The following is a 16,689-nucleotide window of genomic DNA, read 5'->3' on the forward strand; positions in this document are numbered from 1 at the left end:
TGTACATACTACCTCAATCAGCCTGACTAACCGGTGTCTGTATGTAGCCTCACTACTTTTATAGCCTCACTACTGTATATAGCCTGTCTTTTTACTGTTGTTTTATTTCTTTACTTACCTATTGTTCACCTAATACCTTTTTTGCACTATTGGTTAGAGCCTGTAAGTAAGCATTTCACTGTAAGGTCTACACCTGTTGTATTCTGCGCATGTGACAAATAAACTTTGACTTGCTTTGATTCCTAATGTTTGGTATTGGATCAGGTTTGCTGTGACAAACACAAATGCACCTGCTACATGTAATACTGAACTAAATGAGCGTATACCTCTTTCCATAACGATGAGCTTATCATGGACAACAAGGTGTGGTGCTGCTAGCTGGGGTCCAATGGGAGGTCATTAGCATCTTACCTGGCTGTTTCTATAGAAACCCCTGGGAGCAGGTGGAGAGGAGAGGGGAGGATGTTTTACGCTCACCTTCTAGCCTTGGCGCACGGCAAACGCAGGGAATTCCCTCCAGTATATCTCTGTCAGTACATAGAGCCATCGTCATACAGTCATCATGCTGCTTCATTAAAGAGTAGAGCTGAGGAGAAGATATGAGAATACGCTGTAGGACCATTGGAAAAGCTACTACAGTCTTTTCTCAACCTTTTTTAGTGCCAAGTACCGGCAAGCTAGATTGTTTCCTCCTTTGGGGAAAACGTACATTTAAACTAGCACAACAAAAAGAGACAAAATCAGCATCAGCTAGCTGAACATCTCAGGGACTGCTGAGCATCATCCCAGGGACCGGAGCTGGTACTTGGGCCGGAGGTTGACAAACACTAGGCAACCAGACTACAGGAAGTTGTTGGAGTGTTTGAAAAGCAGGAATGTTGTTGAACACAGCCTCACCTCGGAAGTCTTTTAGCGTCCCCATTAGCATCAACCTGCAGGGTGCACGGAGGCGACAGACACGGTAAGACACAAGTTAGCTAGACTGATCCCAGATCTGTTGGTGCTGTCTTGCCAATGACCCTAAGAGTTGGCAAGACAGCACGAAGAGATCTGTAAGAAATCCCTAACTTGGTCCCAGATAGGTTAGGGATTACCTAAATAATGTTTTTGAATTCAATTGAAGATACAATGGGTGGGAATTTCTGAAACTGGAAGGTGGGTGAGCAAAACTGTACATCAAAGCTTCCTTTCAGCAAGTGAGACTTCCTATTACAGGGAAAACAAGCAAAATTCCTAGAAAGTGTTTCGAGTGGTGGTTCTGTCTATCCTAATGCGCTCAAGCGATTATTTACACTCTACTTTATATCCCACAAGTTACAAGGTAATGTAAAGGAACACAGAGTACATCAAACGTCTCGCTGTAATCATTCTGATGACTCCAAATGATAAGATTAGAGCAGAGGTTCCCAAACTTTATTGCGTCGAGGACCCCCTTTGTGATAGCAAATTCATCAGGGACCCCCTCATATCAGAACAATAGATAAAAGATGAAGATGAAAATACCATACACAGTTTTACCATGACTTCTGCATTGCATGGCCGGACTAATCAAGTATTTTTTTGCCGTTTTAAAACATGAATTAAAGTTCCCTGTTCCAAACATAATTATGGGGAATTTAGTGTGTGTGCCTATCTGTACAGAAGGCCGAGGCAAAAAATATAAAATAAAGTAGACTCTTTGAATTCTCAACTATCCCAAACCTTAAAGGGCAATTCTGCCACTTTTCAACCTAATTTTCATTATCACAATATCAATGTCGACATAAACTCAGCAAAAAAAGAAACGTCCCTTTTTCAGGACCATGTCTTTCAAAGATAATTCGTGAAAATCCAAATAACTTCACAGATCTTCATTGTAAAGGGTTTAAACACTGTTTCTCATGCTTGTTCAATGAACCATAAACAATTAATGAACATGCACCTGTGGAACGGTTGTTAAGACACTAACAGCTTACAGATGGTAGGCAATTAAGGTCACAGTTATGAAAACTTAGGACACAAAAGAGGCCTTTCTACTGACTCTGAAAAACACCAAAAGAAAGATGCCCTGGGTCCCTGCTCATCTGCGTGAACGTGCCTTAGGCATGCTGCAAGGAGGCATGAGGACTGCAGATGTGGCCAGGGCAATAAATTGCAATGTCCGTACTGTGAGACACTTAAAACAGCGCTACAGGGAGGCAGGACGGACAGCTGATCGTCCTCGCAGTGGCACACCACGTGTAACAACACCTGCACAGGATCGGTACATCCGAACATCACACCTGCGGGACAGGTACAGGATGGCAACAACAACTGCCCGAGTTACACCAGGAACGCACAATCCCTCCATCAGTGCTCAGACTGTTCGCAATAGGCTGAGAGAGGCTGGACTGAGGGCTTGTAGGCCTGTTGTAAGGCAGGTCCTCACCAGATATCACCGGCAACAACATCGCCTGTGGGCACAAACCCAACGTCGCTGGACCAGACAGGACTGGCAAAAAGTGCTCTTCACTGACGAGTTGCGGTTTTGTCTCACCAGGGATGATGGTGGATTCGCATTTATCGTCGAAGGAATGAGCGTTACACTGAGGCCTGTACTCTGGAGCGGGATCGATTTGGAGGTGGAGGGACCGTCATGGTCTGGGGCGGTGTGTCACAGCATCATCGGACTGAGCTTGTTGTCATTGCCTGCGATCTCAACGCTGTGCGTTACAGGGAAGACATCCTCCTCCCTCATGTAGTACCCTTCCTGCAGGCTCATCCTGACATGAACCTCCAGCATGACAATGCCACCAGCCATACTTCTCGTTCTGTGTGTGATTTCCTGCAAGACAGGAATGTCAGTGTTCTGCCATGGCCAGCGAAGAGCCCGGATCTCAATCCCATTGAGCACGTCTGGGACCTGTTGGATCGGAGGGTGAGGGCTAGGGCCATGCAGCTGGTGACCACACCAGATACTGACTGTTACTTTTGATTTTGACCCCCCCCCCCACTCACGTGTCTGTGGAACATGTTCAGTTTATGTCTCAGTTGTTGAATCTTGTTATGTTCATACAAATATTTACACATGTTAAGTTTGCTGAAAATAAACGCAGTTGACAGTGAGAGAACGTTTCTTTTTTTGCTGAGTTTATGTGAAAATGGCGCATTTCTACGTTTTGTAGTTAAAAAGTTCTACCCAATGACATCATCAAAAGTGAAAAAATAAAAAAATAAACAGTGATTTTTAAACACTATGAGAATCGAGGTGATGTAGGGAGCAAGAAAATACTCTGGCTAGAAACGTGTACTTTTAATCCTACCCTGGGATGTCACAGAGAAGCATTTTTAGGTCCTTTCTTCTTATCTATTTAACCACAGATCATAGAAACGCGGCGTTCTCACATACAGTGCATTCGGAAAGTATTCAGACCCCTTGACTTTTTCCACATTTTGTTATTCTAAAATTGATTTTTCTTTTAAATTGAGGAGCAATCTAGACAAAATACCCCATGTTTTTTAGAAATGTTTGCAAATGTATTAAAAATATAAGACTGAAATATCACACTTACATAAGTATTCAGACCCTTTACTCAGTACTTTGTTGAAGCACCTTTGGCAGCGATTACAGCCTCGAGTCCTCTTGTGTATGACGCTACAAGCTTGACACACCTGTATTTGGGGAGTTTCTTCTCTCCAGATCCTCTCAAGCTCTGTCAGGTTGGATAGGGAGCAACGCTGCACAGCTATTCTCAGGTCTCTCCGGAGATGTTCAATCGGGTTCAAGCCAGGGCTCTGGCTGAGCCACTCAAGGACATTCAGAGACTTGTCCCGATGCCACTCCTGTGTTGTCTTGGCTGTGTGCTTAGGGTCGTTGTCCTGTTGGAAGGTGAACCTTTGCCCCAATCTGAGGTCTTTAGCGCTCTGGAGCAGGTTTTCATCAAGGATCTCTCTGTACTTTTCTCCATTCATCTTTCCCTCAAACCTGACTAGTCTCCCAGTCCCTGCCGCTGAAAAACACTCCCACTGCATGAGGCTGCCACCATTATGCATCACAGTAGGAATGATGCCAGGTTTCCTCCAGATGGGACGCTTGGCATTCAGGCCAAAGAGTTCAATCTTGGTTTCATCAGACCAGAGAATCTAGTCCTTTAGGTGGCTTTCGGCAAACTCCAAGCGGGCTGTCATGTGCCTTTTTTACTGAGGAGTGGCTTCCGTCTGGCCATTCTACTATAACGGCCTGATTGGTGGAGTGCTGTAGAGATGGTTGTCCTTCTGGAAGGTTCTCCCATCTCCACAGAGGAACTCCAGAGCTCTGTCAGAGTGACCATCGGGTTGTTGGTTACCTCCCTGACCAAGGCCCTTCTCCCCCGATTGCAAGGTTTGGCCAGGCAGCCAGCTCTTGGAAGAGTCTTGGTGGTTACAAACTTCTTCCATTTAAGAATGATGGAGGCCACTGTGTTCTCGGGGACCTTCAATGCTGCAAAAATCCTTTGGTACCCTTCCCCAAATCTGTGCCTTGACACAATCCTGTCTCGGAGCTCTATGGACAACTCCTTCAACCTCATGGCTTGGTTTTTGCTCTGACATGCACTGTTAACTGTGGGACCTTGTATAGACAGGTGTGTGCCTTTCCAATCAATAGAATTTACCACAGGTAGACTCCAATCAACAAACATCTCAAGGATGATCAATGGAAACAGGATGCACCGGAGATCAATTTTGAGTCTTATAGCAAAGGGTCTGAATACTTATGTAAATAAGGTATTTCTGTTATTTTTTAATACATTTGCAAAGATTTGTAAAAACCTTTTTTTCGCCTTGTCATTATGGGGTATTGTGTGTAGATTGATGAGGGGAAAAAAATATGTAATACATTTTAGCATAAGGCTGTAACTTAACAAAATGTGGAAAAAGTCAAAGGGTCTGAATACTTTCCTAATGCGCCGTATGTAGACACTGGTTTGGTGCTGGAGATAATGAATATGAAGTTGAAAAGTGGCAGATTTGCCCTTTAAGCCTTAAATCAAATCAAAGTTTATTGGTCGTGTACATAGATTTGTAGATGTGTAACGCCCTGGCCATAGAGAGGGGTTTTTGTTCTTTATTTTTGTTAGGCCAGTGTGCTACATTGGGTGGGCGTTCTATGTTCCTTTTTCTATGTTCCTTTTTCTCTGAAGCTCGTTGTTGCTGATTGGGAGTCACACATGAGGAGCATGTTTTTCCTTTGGGTTTTGTGGGTAATTGTTTCTGTTCAGTGTGTTTCCTGTCAGTACTGTTTGGCTGTCGGTTTTCCTGTTTTTTTTGTATAGTGTTCTCTTTGTTTGAATTAAATGTCAAGATGAACACTAACTCCGCTGCACCTTGGTCTACTCTCTCTCACGACAGCCGTTACAAGATGCGTATGTTTTTTTAATATCCAATAGTTAAGTAACATCTAGCAATACAATAACAATACACACATAATCCAAATAGTTTACCAATATCAGAACGAGCAATGTCAGTGTCCGGAATATATACACTGAGTGTACAAAACATTAAGAACACCTGCTTTTTCCATGACATAGACTGACCAGGTGGATCCAGGTGAAAGCTATGAACCCTTATTGATGACAATTGTTAAATCCACTTCAATCAGTGTAGAGATAGGGGAGAAGACAACTTAAAGAAGATTTTTATGCGTTGAGACAATTGAGTGATGGATTGTGTAAGTGCCATTCAGAGGGTGAATGTGCCATTGCACCGGGTATGGTAGTAGGTGCCAGGCGCACCGGTTTGTGTCAAGAACTACAACGCTGCCGGGATTTTCACGCTCAACAGTTTCCCGTGTGTATCAAGAATGGTCCACCACCCAAAGGACATCCAGCCAACATAACACAACTGTGGGAAGCATTAGAGTCAATATGGGCCAGCATCCCTGTGGAATGCTTTCGACACCTTGTAGAGTTGAGGCTGTTCTGAAGGCAAGAGAGGGAGGGTACAACTCAGTACTCTATCAGAAAGGTGCTCTTAATGTTTTGTACACTCAGTTTATATACGGTGCATTCAGAAAGTATTCAGACCCCTTGACTTTTTCAAAATGTTGTTACTTTACACCCTTATTCTAAAATGAATTAAAAAAATAAGAAAATCCTCATCAATTTACACACAATACCCCAAGGCAAAAACAGGTTTTTAGACATTTTTGCGATTGTGCAATGACTGCACAAGTTTCACTAGTGTTAGGTTCTAATTCTCAGAGTAAAAAACTCAACAGACATTATGAAAGCTTAACCAAGTTTATTCTTCCCAGAGGATCAATACAGCTGCATTAGACAAATACATTTTCACACTAGTACTGATATTTAACCGTTCCTCATAGGCTGTCTCCTCCTACCCATCTGTACAAACATCGTTCTTTACTGCTAGGCAGGACACTAGTGATACGGGCCATGAACTTTTCTTTCTCCCTTAAGGTGACCTGACCCCCTCCATCACTAATCCATGGCTCTCTCCCCTTATCAATGCCTGCCACATGTAATCGCTTCCATGCACTCAACACATTCCAAGCTTAATTGCACACATGATATACCTTCCTCCTATAACCATTAACTCTGTTCCAGGGGTCCTAGGACTATAGGCTACACTTAAAGTTATTTGGCCACTTTAGTTGTGATACAAACCTTATGAAACATCTAGGCCTATGGGCTAGGTTACATAATGCATGGGCCTACGATTTGAAAAAGAAGCAAAATAAATGAATGCGCTGTTTCTTGCTTTAGACTGTAAATGCTGGGCATCATTTATAACTGATAGTATTCTCACCCGTCAGACTATTATCAATTTGATCTTGTCTTTACATATAATCAATGATATATGTGTGAAATTAGTTTTGATTTAGAATGGGCCGTTATCATGCACCTGTCGGAACGGGGGCATGGGGGAAAAAAAGACGTCATCAGTAGGCACTGTAGGATGCTTACCAGAGGTTCATTTTCCTGCCAGCCAGGTAGGCTACTCCAGTTGCAAAGCAATGTGCTTAATATTAGGAAAGTTGAGAAATAAATCTATTAGGCCTGGCCCAGGGGTGCACAATTAGAATTCAAAAAGGTCCAGTGACTTAACATTTTCTCCCCCCAAAGGTCCAAGCCATTAAAATGTCTAACGTGCGCTATGATTTGGGGGAATATGTAGTTCTTGTATATGTGTAGCTAATAAACAAAGTACTACATTTCAATAACATTTCAACAATATTCATTGCACATTTTCAATGTAAAATAAATATGCAGCCTAATCATAAATAAAAGTAGGCCTATCACAAATGTTCTCATTGCAAGCAAAACAAGACTGTATCTTCACAAAACAATAACAAAAGTGCCTGTTTATGAAAAAAGTGATTTTGATTTCTGAACAAATAAGAAACCACAGGTTTAATATTTATCTTTCCTCCCACTTCACTTTTCCATCTCACTTCTTTAGTGAGAGAAATGGGCTTTTGCTTGCCCTGCCAGTAATTAGAACCTTGGCTGGAATGGAGTCCGTGTCATTCTCATGCACATATATGGTGGTGCTCATTGGTGAGTCTAGAACGGTACTTATTGTTAATGATGTTCATAGTGGAGAAAGAAGACTCACAACTGTATGTGGAGCCAGACATGGTCAAGGTGTGTAGTGCTACTTATGTTAGACCAGGGAACACAGTCTCAGACACAGCCTGCAGCCAGAAAGGGTCATGATCAGTTAGTTGAAAGTGCTCTCTTAGTGCAACATTTGCTTGCAGATCAATCTGTTCCATCTGTAGAGATCCAGCATGTGCTCACTTGAAGATCTGTGTCACCTCCTTTGAAAATCCCCTGACATCTGTGATGAGGAATGGATTCTCAATTAGAAGAAGGAGCTGCTGTCAAAGTGATTTCTGAAGTTTACAATCAGCGTATCTATGAAGTCAACATGAGGAGAAACATCTCTCTCACCCTGAATCTGTTCCTGCGCTTTTGGGAAGTGTGCACAGTCTCCTTGAAGAACTTCCTTGAACACTTCCAGTTTCCTCTGGAAGGAGCGGACAGATCAGATCAAATCACAAACTGAATTGTTCTTGCCCTGTAGTTTCACGTTGAGCTCATTAAGGTGTAATGTCTACCAAAAAAGCAACAATATCCATTTTGCTCTCGTCTTGCAAAAAAAGTGAAAACTGTTGCCTTCTGACTCTTGAGCTGCACTAGAAAAGCTGTTATTTCCTTTCGAATGGACCAAAAGCGTTCCAACACCCAGCTTACGTTGTTGTGCAGCAGTAGGTCATTTGCATTTGCCTCAACTTCTTTCAGGAATTCTCTCAGCAGGCGATGTTGATGAGATGAGGATGCCCTGAGGAAGTGGATGAGTTTCATCATTGTATTCATCACTTTCAGCATACTCTTCTGACAGATTGGCGCACAGGACGGACTGATGAATGATGCAGTGGTAAGCTGTGAGTTCAGGGTTGTCCTCTTTCAGCCGTGCCACAGCTCCTCTCTCTCTTCCTGTCATGGCAGGGGCCCCGTCTGAGGTGATAGAGATCACTTGTTTTAGATCTATGCCCCTCTTTCTCAGCATGTCCTTTATGGCTATGTATATGTCTTTTTCCTCTTGTATGTGTCTCGAGTGGTGTTACACCTAACAGGTCTTCACAGAATTCCTTCTTCTCTGTGTGGTAAAATCGAACATACACCAGAAGCTGGGCATTATCACTCACAGCAGTAGATTCATTAACAGCTAATGCTACGCATGGTGCACTCCGAATAGCTTCATCAAGCTGTGTTAATACATCCTCTGTTTGTCACACCCTGACCATGGAGAGCACCTTGGTTCTCTATGCTGTAGTAGGTCAGGGCGTGACTAGGGGTTGATCTAGTATATCTATTTCTATGTTGGTGCTAATGTGGTTCCCAATTAGAGGCAGCTGTTTATCATTGCCTCTGATTGGGAACCATATTTAGGTAGCCATTTCCCCACTTGTGTTTTATGGGATATTGATTGTTTGTTTTGTGTTTGTGCATGTGCACCACGTAGTCACGTTTCGTTGTTCGTTTATTGATTTATTTGCTTTTGCTTAAAGTTTCACTTTGTAATAAATATGTGGAACTCAACATCCACTGCTCCTTGGTCTGCTCATTTCCAAGATCGTGACAGAATATCCCACCAAAAGAGGACCAAGCAGCGTATCCACGAGGTAAAGGAGTTTTGGACATGGGAAGAAAGGATGGGTGGATGCGAAACCCTTGGCGGCAGACGGAAGATAATAATGGAGGACAGTGACGACGCCAGGGTTCGCGGCCACAGAAAGCCCAAGGACAACCCCAATCATTTTTTTGGGGGGGGGGCACAAGGGGTGGCCGGCTGAGCCGCGGGAAGAGCCAGAGCACATGGAGCAGGCGATAGAGAAGTGGTCGGTCGACCCAAGGAGAGAGCCAGAGCCCGCCTGGGAGTCGATGGAGCAATGTGAAGAAGGATATCGGAGAATGATGTTGGCGAAGAGTAGGCCGCAGCGCAGGCGGGCTGAAGATTGTGTCATCAGTCCGGTGCCATCTGTGCCGGCTCCACGCACCAGATCTCCAGTGCGCCTCCCCAGCCCGGTACATCATGTGCCTGCTCCCTGCACTCGCCCTGAAGAGCCAGAGACCGTCAGGAAGGCAATGGGGAAGTTGGGGGAGAGAGAGAGATGAGAGAGATCTTGTGCAAGTGTGTTCTGCTCAACATCCGACCAGAAGATCCGGTTAGCAGTCTGGTGCAACCTTGGCCGGTTCCACGCTTCTGGCCTCTAGTGCGCCTCCCCAGTCCGGTACGTCCTGTGTCTCCTCCTCGCACTTGCCCTGAAGTGCGCGGCCCCAGTCCGGTATGTCCTGTGCCTGCTCATCGCACTCGCCCTGAAGTGCGTGTCACCAGTCCGGTGACACATGTACCGGCTGCACGCACTAGGCCTCCAGTGTGCATTCACAGTCCAGAGCTTCCAGCGATGGTTCACAGTCCAGAGCTTCCGGCGACGGTGCACAGTCCGGAACCTCCTGCGACGGTCCACAGTCCGGAAGCTCCTGCAATGGCCCATGGTCCGGAACCTCCTGCGACGGTCCACGGTCTGGAACCTCCTGCGACGGTCCACGGTCCGGAGCTTCCAGGGACGCTCAACGGCCCGGAGCTTCCCGGGAAGGTCAACAGCCCGGAGCTTCCAGTGACGGTCAATGGTCCGGAGAGTCCAGGCACGGTGTCCAGTCCCGCTCCATGGCAGGAGCCTTCCTCTGCGCCGGTGCCCAGTCCAGGCACGGCGTCCAACCCAGCTCCATGGCCGGAGTCCTCCTTTGCACCGATGCCCAGTCCAGGAACGGCGTTCAGGTATGCGAATTGTAGTGGACCTAGGGTGTCAGGTAAGTTGTAGGTGATATGGTCCTTGATTACCCTTTCAAATTACTTCATGGTGACCGAAGTGAGTGCTACAGGGCTTAGTCATTTAGCTCAGTTACCTTTGCTTGGGTACCGGAACAATGATGGACATCTTAAAGCAATTGGGGACAACAGAATGGGACAGGGAGAGATTGAATATGTCCATAAACACTCCAGCCAGCTTCTCTGCGCATGAGGACGCGGCTTTGGATGCGACCAAAGAAGGTGTTCAGCTTATCTGGGAGTGAGGTATCAGTGACATGGTTGGTTTTCCCTTTATAATCCATGATTGTCTGACGTCCCTGCCACATGAGTCTTGTGTCAGAGCCGTTGAATTGCAACTCCACTTTGTCCCTGTACATGCTGCCATCTATCCACAGCTTTAGGTTTGGATATGTTCTGATCATCACTGTAAGAACAACATGCACTTACTGATGAACCCAGTGACGGGGTCAGTGTAATCGTCAATGTTATTCCTAGAGGCGACCCAGAACATATCCTGGTCCACGTGATCAAAACAGTCCTATAGCATATATTCCGATTGGCCCTTCCACTGATGGATATACCTTACCATGGGCGCTTTCTGTTTTAATTTCTGCCCATAGGCTGGGAGCAGCAGGATGGAGGCGTGATCTGATTTGCTGAAGGGATGACGGGGGAACTCCACCTTGTAGCCTTCCCCGAAGGGAGAATAACAATGGTCAAGTGTCCTCTCTTGTAGCACAGGAGACATGTTGGTAGAACTTCGGAAGGGCTTTCTCCGGTTTTTTCTTATTAAAGTCCCCAGTGACGACAAATGCGGCCTCGGGAAATGGGTTTTCCAGTCTTGTCAAAGTACCTTAAATGCCAACAGCTGAAAATTACTATGGGAGGTAATGGGGTCGGTATTTGATGGTAAGGAATGCAAGATCAGGAGAACAAAAGGACCTGAGTTCCTGTATGTTTTTAATCGTGAAATATACCCCTATGCCCTTATTTTCCCCGGAGTGTTCTTTCTTTCTCTCTGCGCGACGGACAGAGAACCTGGTTGGTTGGTTGGTTGGATGGATGGAGACAAAATCAAGGAAGAGAGATACATTTCCATAAAACAGATTATGTTACAGTCCCTTGTCTCTCTGAAAGGAGATCCTCGCCCTGAGCTAGTCTACCTTATTGTCCAGAGATTGTACATTAGTAAGTAATATACTGGGTGGTTTGCTCTCTTTCTGAGCCTGACTAGGATACATGCCCTCCTTCCTCTCCTCTGGTGGTGACGTTTTGGTAGAATGCCCGGGATGGATGGTACCGCTTTCGGGAAATCCAAATAAAGGGTTGTGTCCAGGGAACTCAAATTTGAGGCGTGATCGCCGATCTAATGTTCAGGAGTTCTTGTTGGTTGTAGGAGATGATACCAGAAACGTTCTGAGCAAATAAAATAAGACAAAACACAACAACAAAAAAAAGAACAAAACTGCAAAGTTGTCTGTTGGCGCCATCTTGTATCAACTTAACCATTCGGAATCAATATGTAAACATGAAAGTGTATAGTTGTTTCTGTTTTAACCCTATCCAAAACCTTAACCCTTAAATTAAGCATTCAGAATTAATGAAGGACAATGCTCAGCAGGAGGAGCAAGCCAGGGTGTCAAAAACACTTTGAAATGTGACGTTTGGAGAAACGTAGAAATTTGACATTTGGAGAAACGTGTATAAATGTCAGAATCTGAAGTCAGACTGGTAAAACCATGAGATCTTGTTGGCTCACATACACACTCTGGCATTCAAAAGCAGCCCTATCAAAGAATTGTCAATTAATAATCATATCATTGGATGGAGTGAATGAATGGCTGCAGCAACGGTCTGACAAGCACAACTGGCGCTGCATAACAAATGAGGCCTAATTAGACAAAATAACAATTAAGTAGAATGAACAATAGAAGTAATTCAAATGACTTAGTATCTCGTTCAAACGACTTTATCTCATTTGAATGACTTAGTAAAAAAAGAGTAAGTCGTTCAAACAATATTACTTTTTTTTTGCCTTGGGCTTCAGGGCATCCATATATGTGTGTTCATTCATGAGCATGTGTGTGTGTTCATTGGTGTGTGTGTGTGTTCATTGGTGTGTGTGCATTCATTCATGTGCATGTATGTGTGTGCCTATGACAAAGGGAGATCCTCCACCCGTTGGCGGCGAGGGAGCAGGTGTGGTGGAGAGGAGGGTACGGGCGCGGAGGGGAGAGGGCCAAGGCCCAGGTAACGGCCTCCAGTGTGGGGGAGGACAGAGCCATGCTCCTGGGCTTCACCATGATGGCCTTTTCTGTGCTCATGTACTTTCTGATTGGGATCACTCTGGTTAAACCCCACCTAAACAGGTAAGGGAGGCCTCTGTCAATAAGACGTTTATATATGGAGCAGAATCGCTATCTGGTGAGTGGACACAGAGAGCTGGTGGTTTTGTACACTTACAAAATCATCTGGGCTGAATTCGTAGGAGATGACTGTACTGTACCTTATGATCATCTTCAAAGTCGAAGAATTTGAGTTAATGCAAGATAGCCAATAATGTAAGATAACTTCAGTAACACTACTGTAGGTGTCCTTGTGCATGCATTCATAACGCCTTTATAACAGCTATGGAAAACATAACATTTGTCATAAGTTGTCAGAAAATGTTGTAACTAGTTATGAGAAACCCCACATGATGTTATAAAACTAGTTATAATTGGTGTTATAGGTGACATTTCATACTGTTGTCATATGCTCTAAGGGAAACTGTTAATAACAACTGCTATTACATAGTCTACATACAAGATGTTATATCAGGTTATCATTTAATTTACCAACCTCTGTGTCACATTATTACATTGAATGGAATAATGGGCACCATAACCATGTCATATACCCTTATAAAGTGTGCACAGACACTAAGTAAATTGACATTCATTTGAGGTGTTATAAAACAGTTATGAATTTGCTTATACCATAGGATGAGTTGAGAGTATCAGAAAACTTAACCATTTAAAGGATCTCTAAGAAATATGGGCAAAGGGGAGTATAGATGTACTGATTTGTATTTATTTTGACAATGAGACAACCATCAGTATGACAACAGTATGAACAGTCATCAATAAACCAATTATAACTCGTTTTATAAAATAATGTGGGGTTCCTCATAACTAGTTATGACAACTTATAACAGCTTATGACAAATGTTATGTTATATAGCTGTTATAAAGGTGTTATGAATGCATGCATAAGGACAGCTACAGTGTTACCATAACTTATCATCAGTGGTGGAAAAAGTACCCAATTGTCATACTTGAGTAAAAGTAAAGATAACTTATCAGAAGATGACTCAAGTAAAAGTAAACATCACCCAGTAAAATACTACTTGAGTAAAAGTCTAAAAGTATTTGGTCTGAAATGTAATTAAGTGCCAAATGTAAAAGTATAAATAATTTAAAATTCCTTATATTAAGCAAACCTGAAGGCACAATTTTCTTGTTTGTAAAATGTATGGATAGCTGGGGCCCACTCAGACGCCATTTACAAATAAAGCGTTTGTGTTTAGTGAGTCTGCCAGATCAGAGGCAGTAGGGATGACCAGGGATGTTCTCTTGATACTGTAAGTGTGTGAATTGGACCATTTTCCTGTCCTGCTAAGCATTCAAAATTGAACGAGTAGTTTTGGGTGTCAGGTAAAATTTATGGAGTAAAAAGTAAATTTTCTTTCGGAATGTAGTGAAGTAAAATGAAAAGTTGTAAAAAATATAAATAGTAAAGTACAGATACTTATAAAAAAAATGATGTAAGCAGTACTTTAAAGTATATTTACTTAAGTACTTTACACAACTGCTTCTCATCAACTGCTGATGGTTTCAGTGACTGGCATGAGGAGGCCAGCTGCTTGCTGGTCCAGGTTGATGTTCTGGATGAGTGGGCCAACTGCAGAGGGGTCAGCACTGCCCCATGCCTGAGGGTTCTGGTCAACCTCAGTACCTCTGGACAGAAGGCTCGCCTACACTACGATGAAGAGTCTGTACTCCTCAACCTTGAGGTACAGTTGAAGTCGGAAGTTTACATACACCTTAGCCAAATACATTTAAACTCAGTTTTTCACAATTCCTGACATTTAATCCTAGTATAAATTCCCTGTCTTAGGTCAGTTAGGATCACCACTTTATTTTAAGATTGTGAAATGTCAGAATAATAGTAAAGAGAATGCTTTATTTCAGCTTTTATTTCTTTCATCACATTCCCAGTGGGTCAGAAGTTTACATACACTCAATTAGAATTTGGTAGCATTGCCTTTAAATTGTTTAACTTGGGTGAAACGTTTCAGGTAGCCTTCCACAAGCTTCCCACAATAAGTTGGGTGAATTTTGGCCCATTCCTCCTGACAGAGCTGGTGTAATTGAGTCAGGTTTGTAGGCCTCCTTGCTCGCACACGCTTTTTCAGTTCTGCCAACACATTTTCTATGGGATTGAGGTCAGGGCTTTGTGATGGTCACTCCAATACTTTGACTTTGTTGTCCTTAAGCCATTTTGCCACAACTTTGGAAGTTTGCTTGGGGTCATTGTCCATTTGGAAGACCCATTTGCGACCAAGCTTTAACTTCCTGACTGATGTCTTGAGATGTTGCTTCAATATAGCCACAACATTTTCCATCTTCAGATGCCATCTATTTTGTGAAGTACACCAGTCCCTTCTGCAGCAAAGCACCCCCACAACATGATGCTGTTACCCCTGTGCTTCACGGTTGGGATGGTGTTTTTTGGCTTGCAAGCCTCTCCCTTTTTCCCCCAAACATAACGATGGTCATTATGGCCAAACAGTTCTATTTCTGTTTCATCAGACCAGAGGACATTTCTCCAAAAAGTACGATCTTTGTCCCCATGTGCAGTTGCAAACCGTAGTCTGTTTTTTTTATGGTGGTTTTGGAGCAGCGGCTTCTTCCTTGCTGAGCGGCCTTTCAGGTTATGTCGATATAGTACTCGTTTTAATGTGGATATAGATACTTTTGTACCTGTTCCATGACATCATTTTCTGGAATTTTCCAAACTTTTTAAAGGCGCAGACAACTTAGTGTATGTAAAATTCTGACCCACTGGAATTGTGATACAGTGAATTATAAGTGAAATAATCTGTCTGTAAACAATTGTTGGAAAAATTACTTGTGCCATGCACAAAGTAGATGACCTAACCGACTTGCCAAAACTATAGTTTGTCAACAAGAAATTTGTGGAGTGGTTGATACACTTAGGTTGGAGTCATTAAAACTCGTTTATGTAAACTTCCGACATCAACTGTAGAATAAAGGCCACCAGTGACTGAATGTCGCTAATTTGAGAAATTTGCTTCAGTCATTAAGGAGAAGCTTCCATCCGGAGTGACTGGTGTTTAGCTTATGTGCATTAGTCATGCGTGCAAGTCATGATATATATCAGACTTAGATAATATAAACAAAATATGTATACTATTTTTCCCTTATCATTGCAGTGTTTCTACATACCCAAATGTCAAGTAGACAGGAAAGTCCTTGTGGATGAAGTGCAGAAAATCCAAAACACTTTGGAGGAGACACAAGGCAGTGAGTTGCGTTGTCTTTCCGACCCCAGAAAATACCCAGAGGACACCATTTTGAAGAGGAAGTACACGTTAGGCCTTGCCCTGTGGTCTCTGCTGTGGCCCAGCATGATACTGGGCGGGGGAGCTCTACTGGTGAGCCTGGTGAAGCTCAACCAGAGACTGGCACACCTCTGTATGGAGCTGGGTAATGAGGCAGCAAGGGGTAGGCTGACAACAATGACAAATACCCAAGGCAAACTCTATCAGCCCCTTAGGTGGTCGGGCTCTGGACAGCACTCACCTATGCAAGATGACTCAGTGAAGTGATAGCTGACAGTGGCTGTGTTCCAATATGCAACAAGTGTACTATGTGTATTGGAATGTATCCAGTGAAAGGACATGGAGATAACATACTGTGTAGGTGATCCCCACTGTACAGAAGGGAGTCTATGGGTTGATGTAGTAGGAAATAATTACGTTATCCACTTTGTCCTGGATTTTTTTTTATTGATATGCACAAGGGCTGCAGGGAATCCTACTGTATGACTGAATAGTAGTGGAGGCTGGTTCATAGTAATAATGGCTGGAACTGAGCGAATGGAATACCATTCCAGCCATTACCACTAGCCCCTTGGCACCAACCACCTGTGCTGAATAAGCTGACTTGAAGGTACCTTTTTCCTGGTCTGGTTATTCAAAGCAGGTACTCTAATCCACTAGCCGCATTTCTGTTGACAATGTATCAAATGCTGAAATGATGTAGGATTAACTGAGTTTTTATAATTGTC

General features: G+C 43.5%; 1 protein-coding gene across 1 annotated transcript; it reads left to right on the forward strand.

Moving 5' to 3' along the window:
* The first annotated feature begins 875 nt into the window (after positions 1–875).
* kcnmb3 (potassium calcium-activated channel subfamily M regulatory beta subunit 3) lies at positions 876–16,660 on the forward strand. The gene is made up of 4 exons (XM_014139448.2): positions 876–961; positions 12,501–12,704; positions 14,215–14,389; positions 15,833–16,660. The coding sequence occupies exons 1-4, from the start codon at positions 876–878 to the stop codon at positions 16,226–16,228; spliced, it is 861 nt and encodes a 286-aa protein (XP_013994923.2). The 3' UTR covers positions 16,229–16,660.
* The last annotated feature ends 29 nt before the right edge of the window (positions 16,661–16,689 follow it).

This window comes from Salmo salar, chromosome ssa14 (assembly GCF_905237065.1).
Source record: "Salmo salar chromosome ssa14, Ssal_v3.1, whole genome shotgun sequence".
In the NCBI taxonomy this organism is placed as follows: domain Eukaryota; kingdom Metazoa; phylum Chordata; class Actinopteri; order Salmoniformes; family Salmonidae; genus Salmo; species Salmo salar.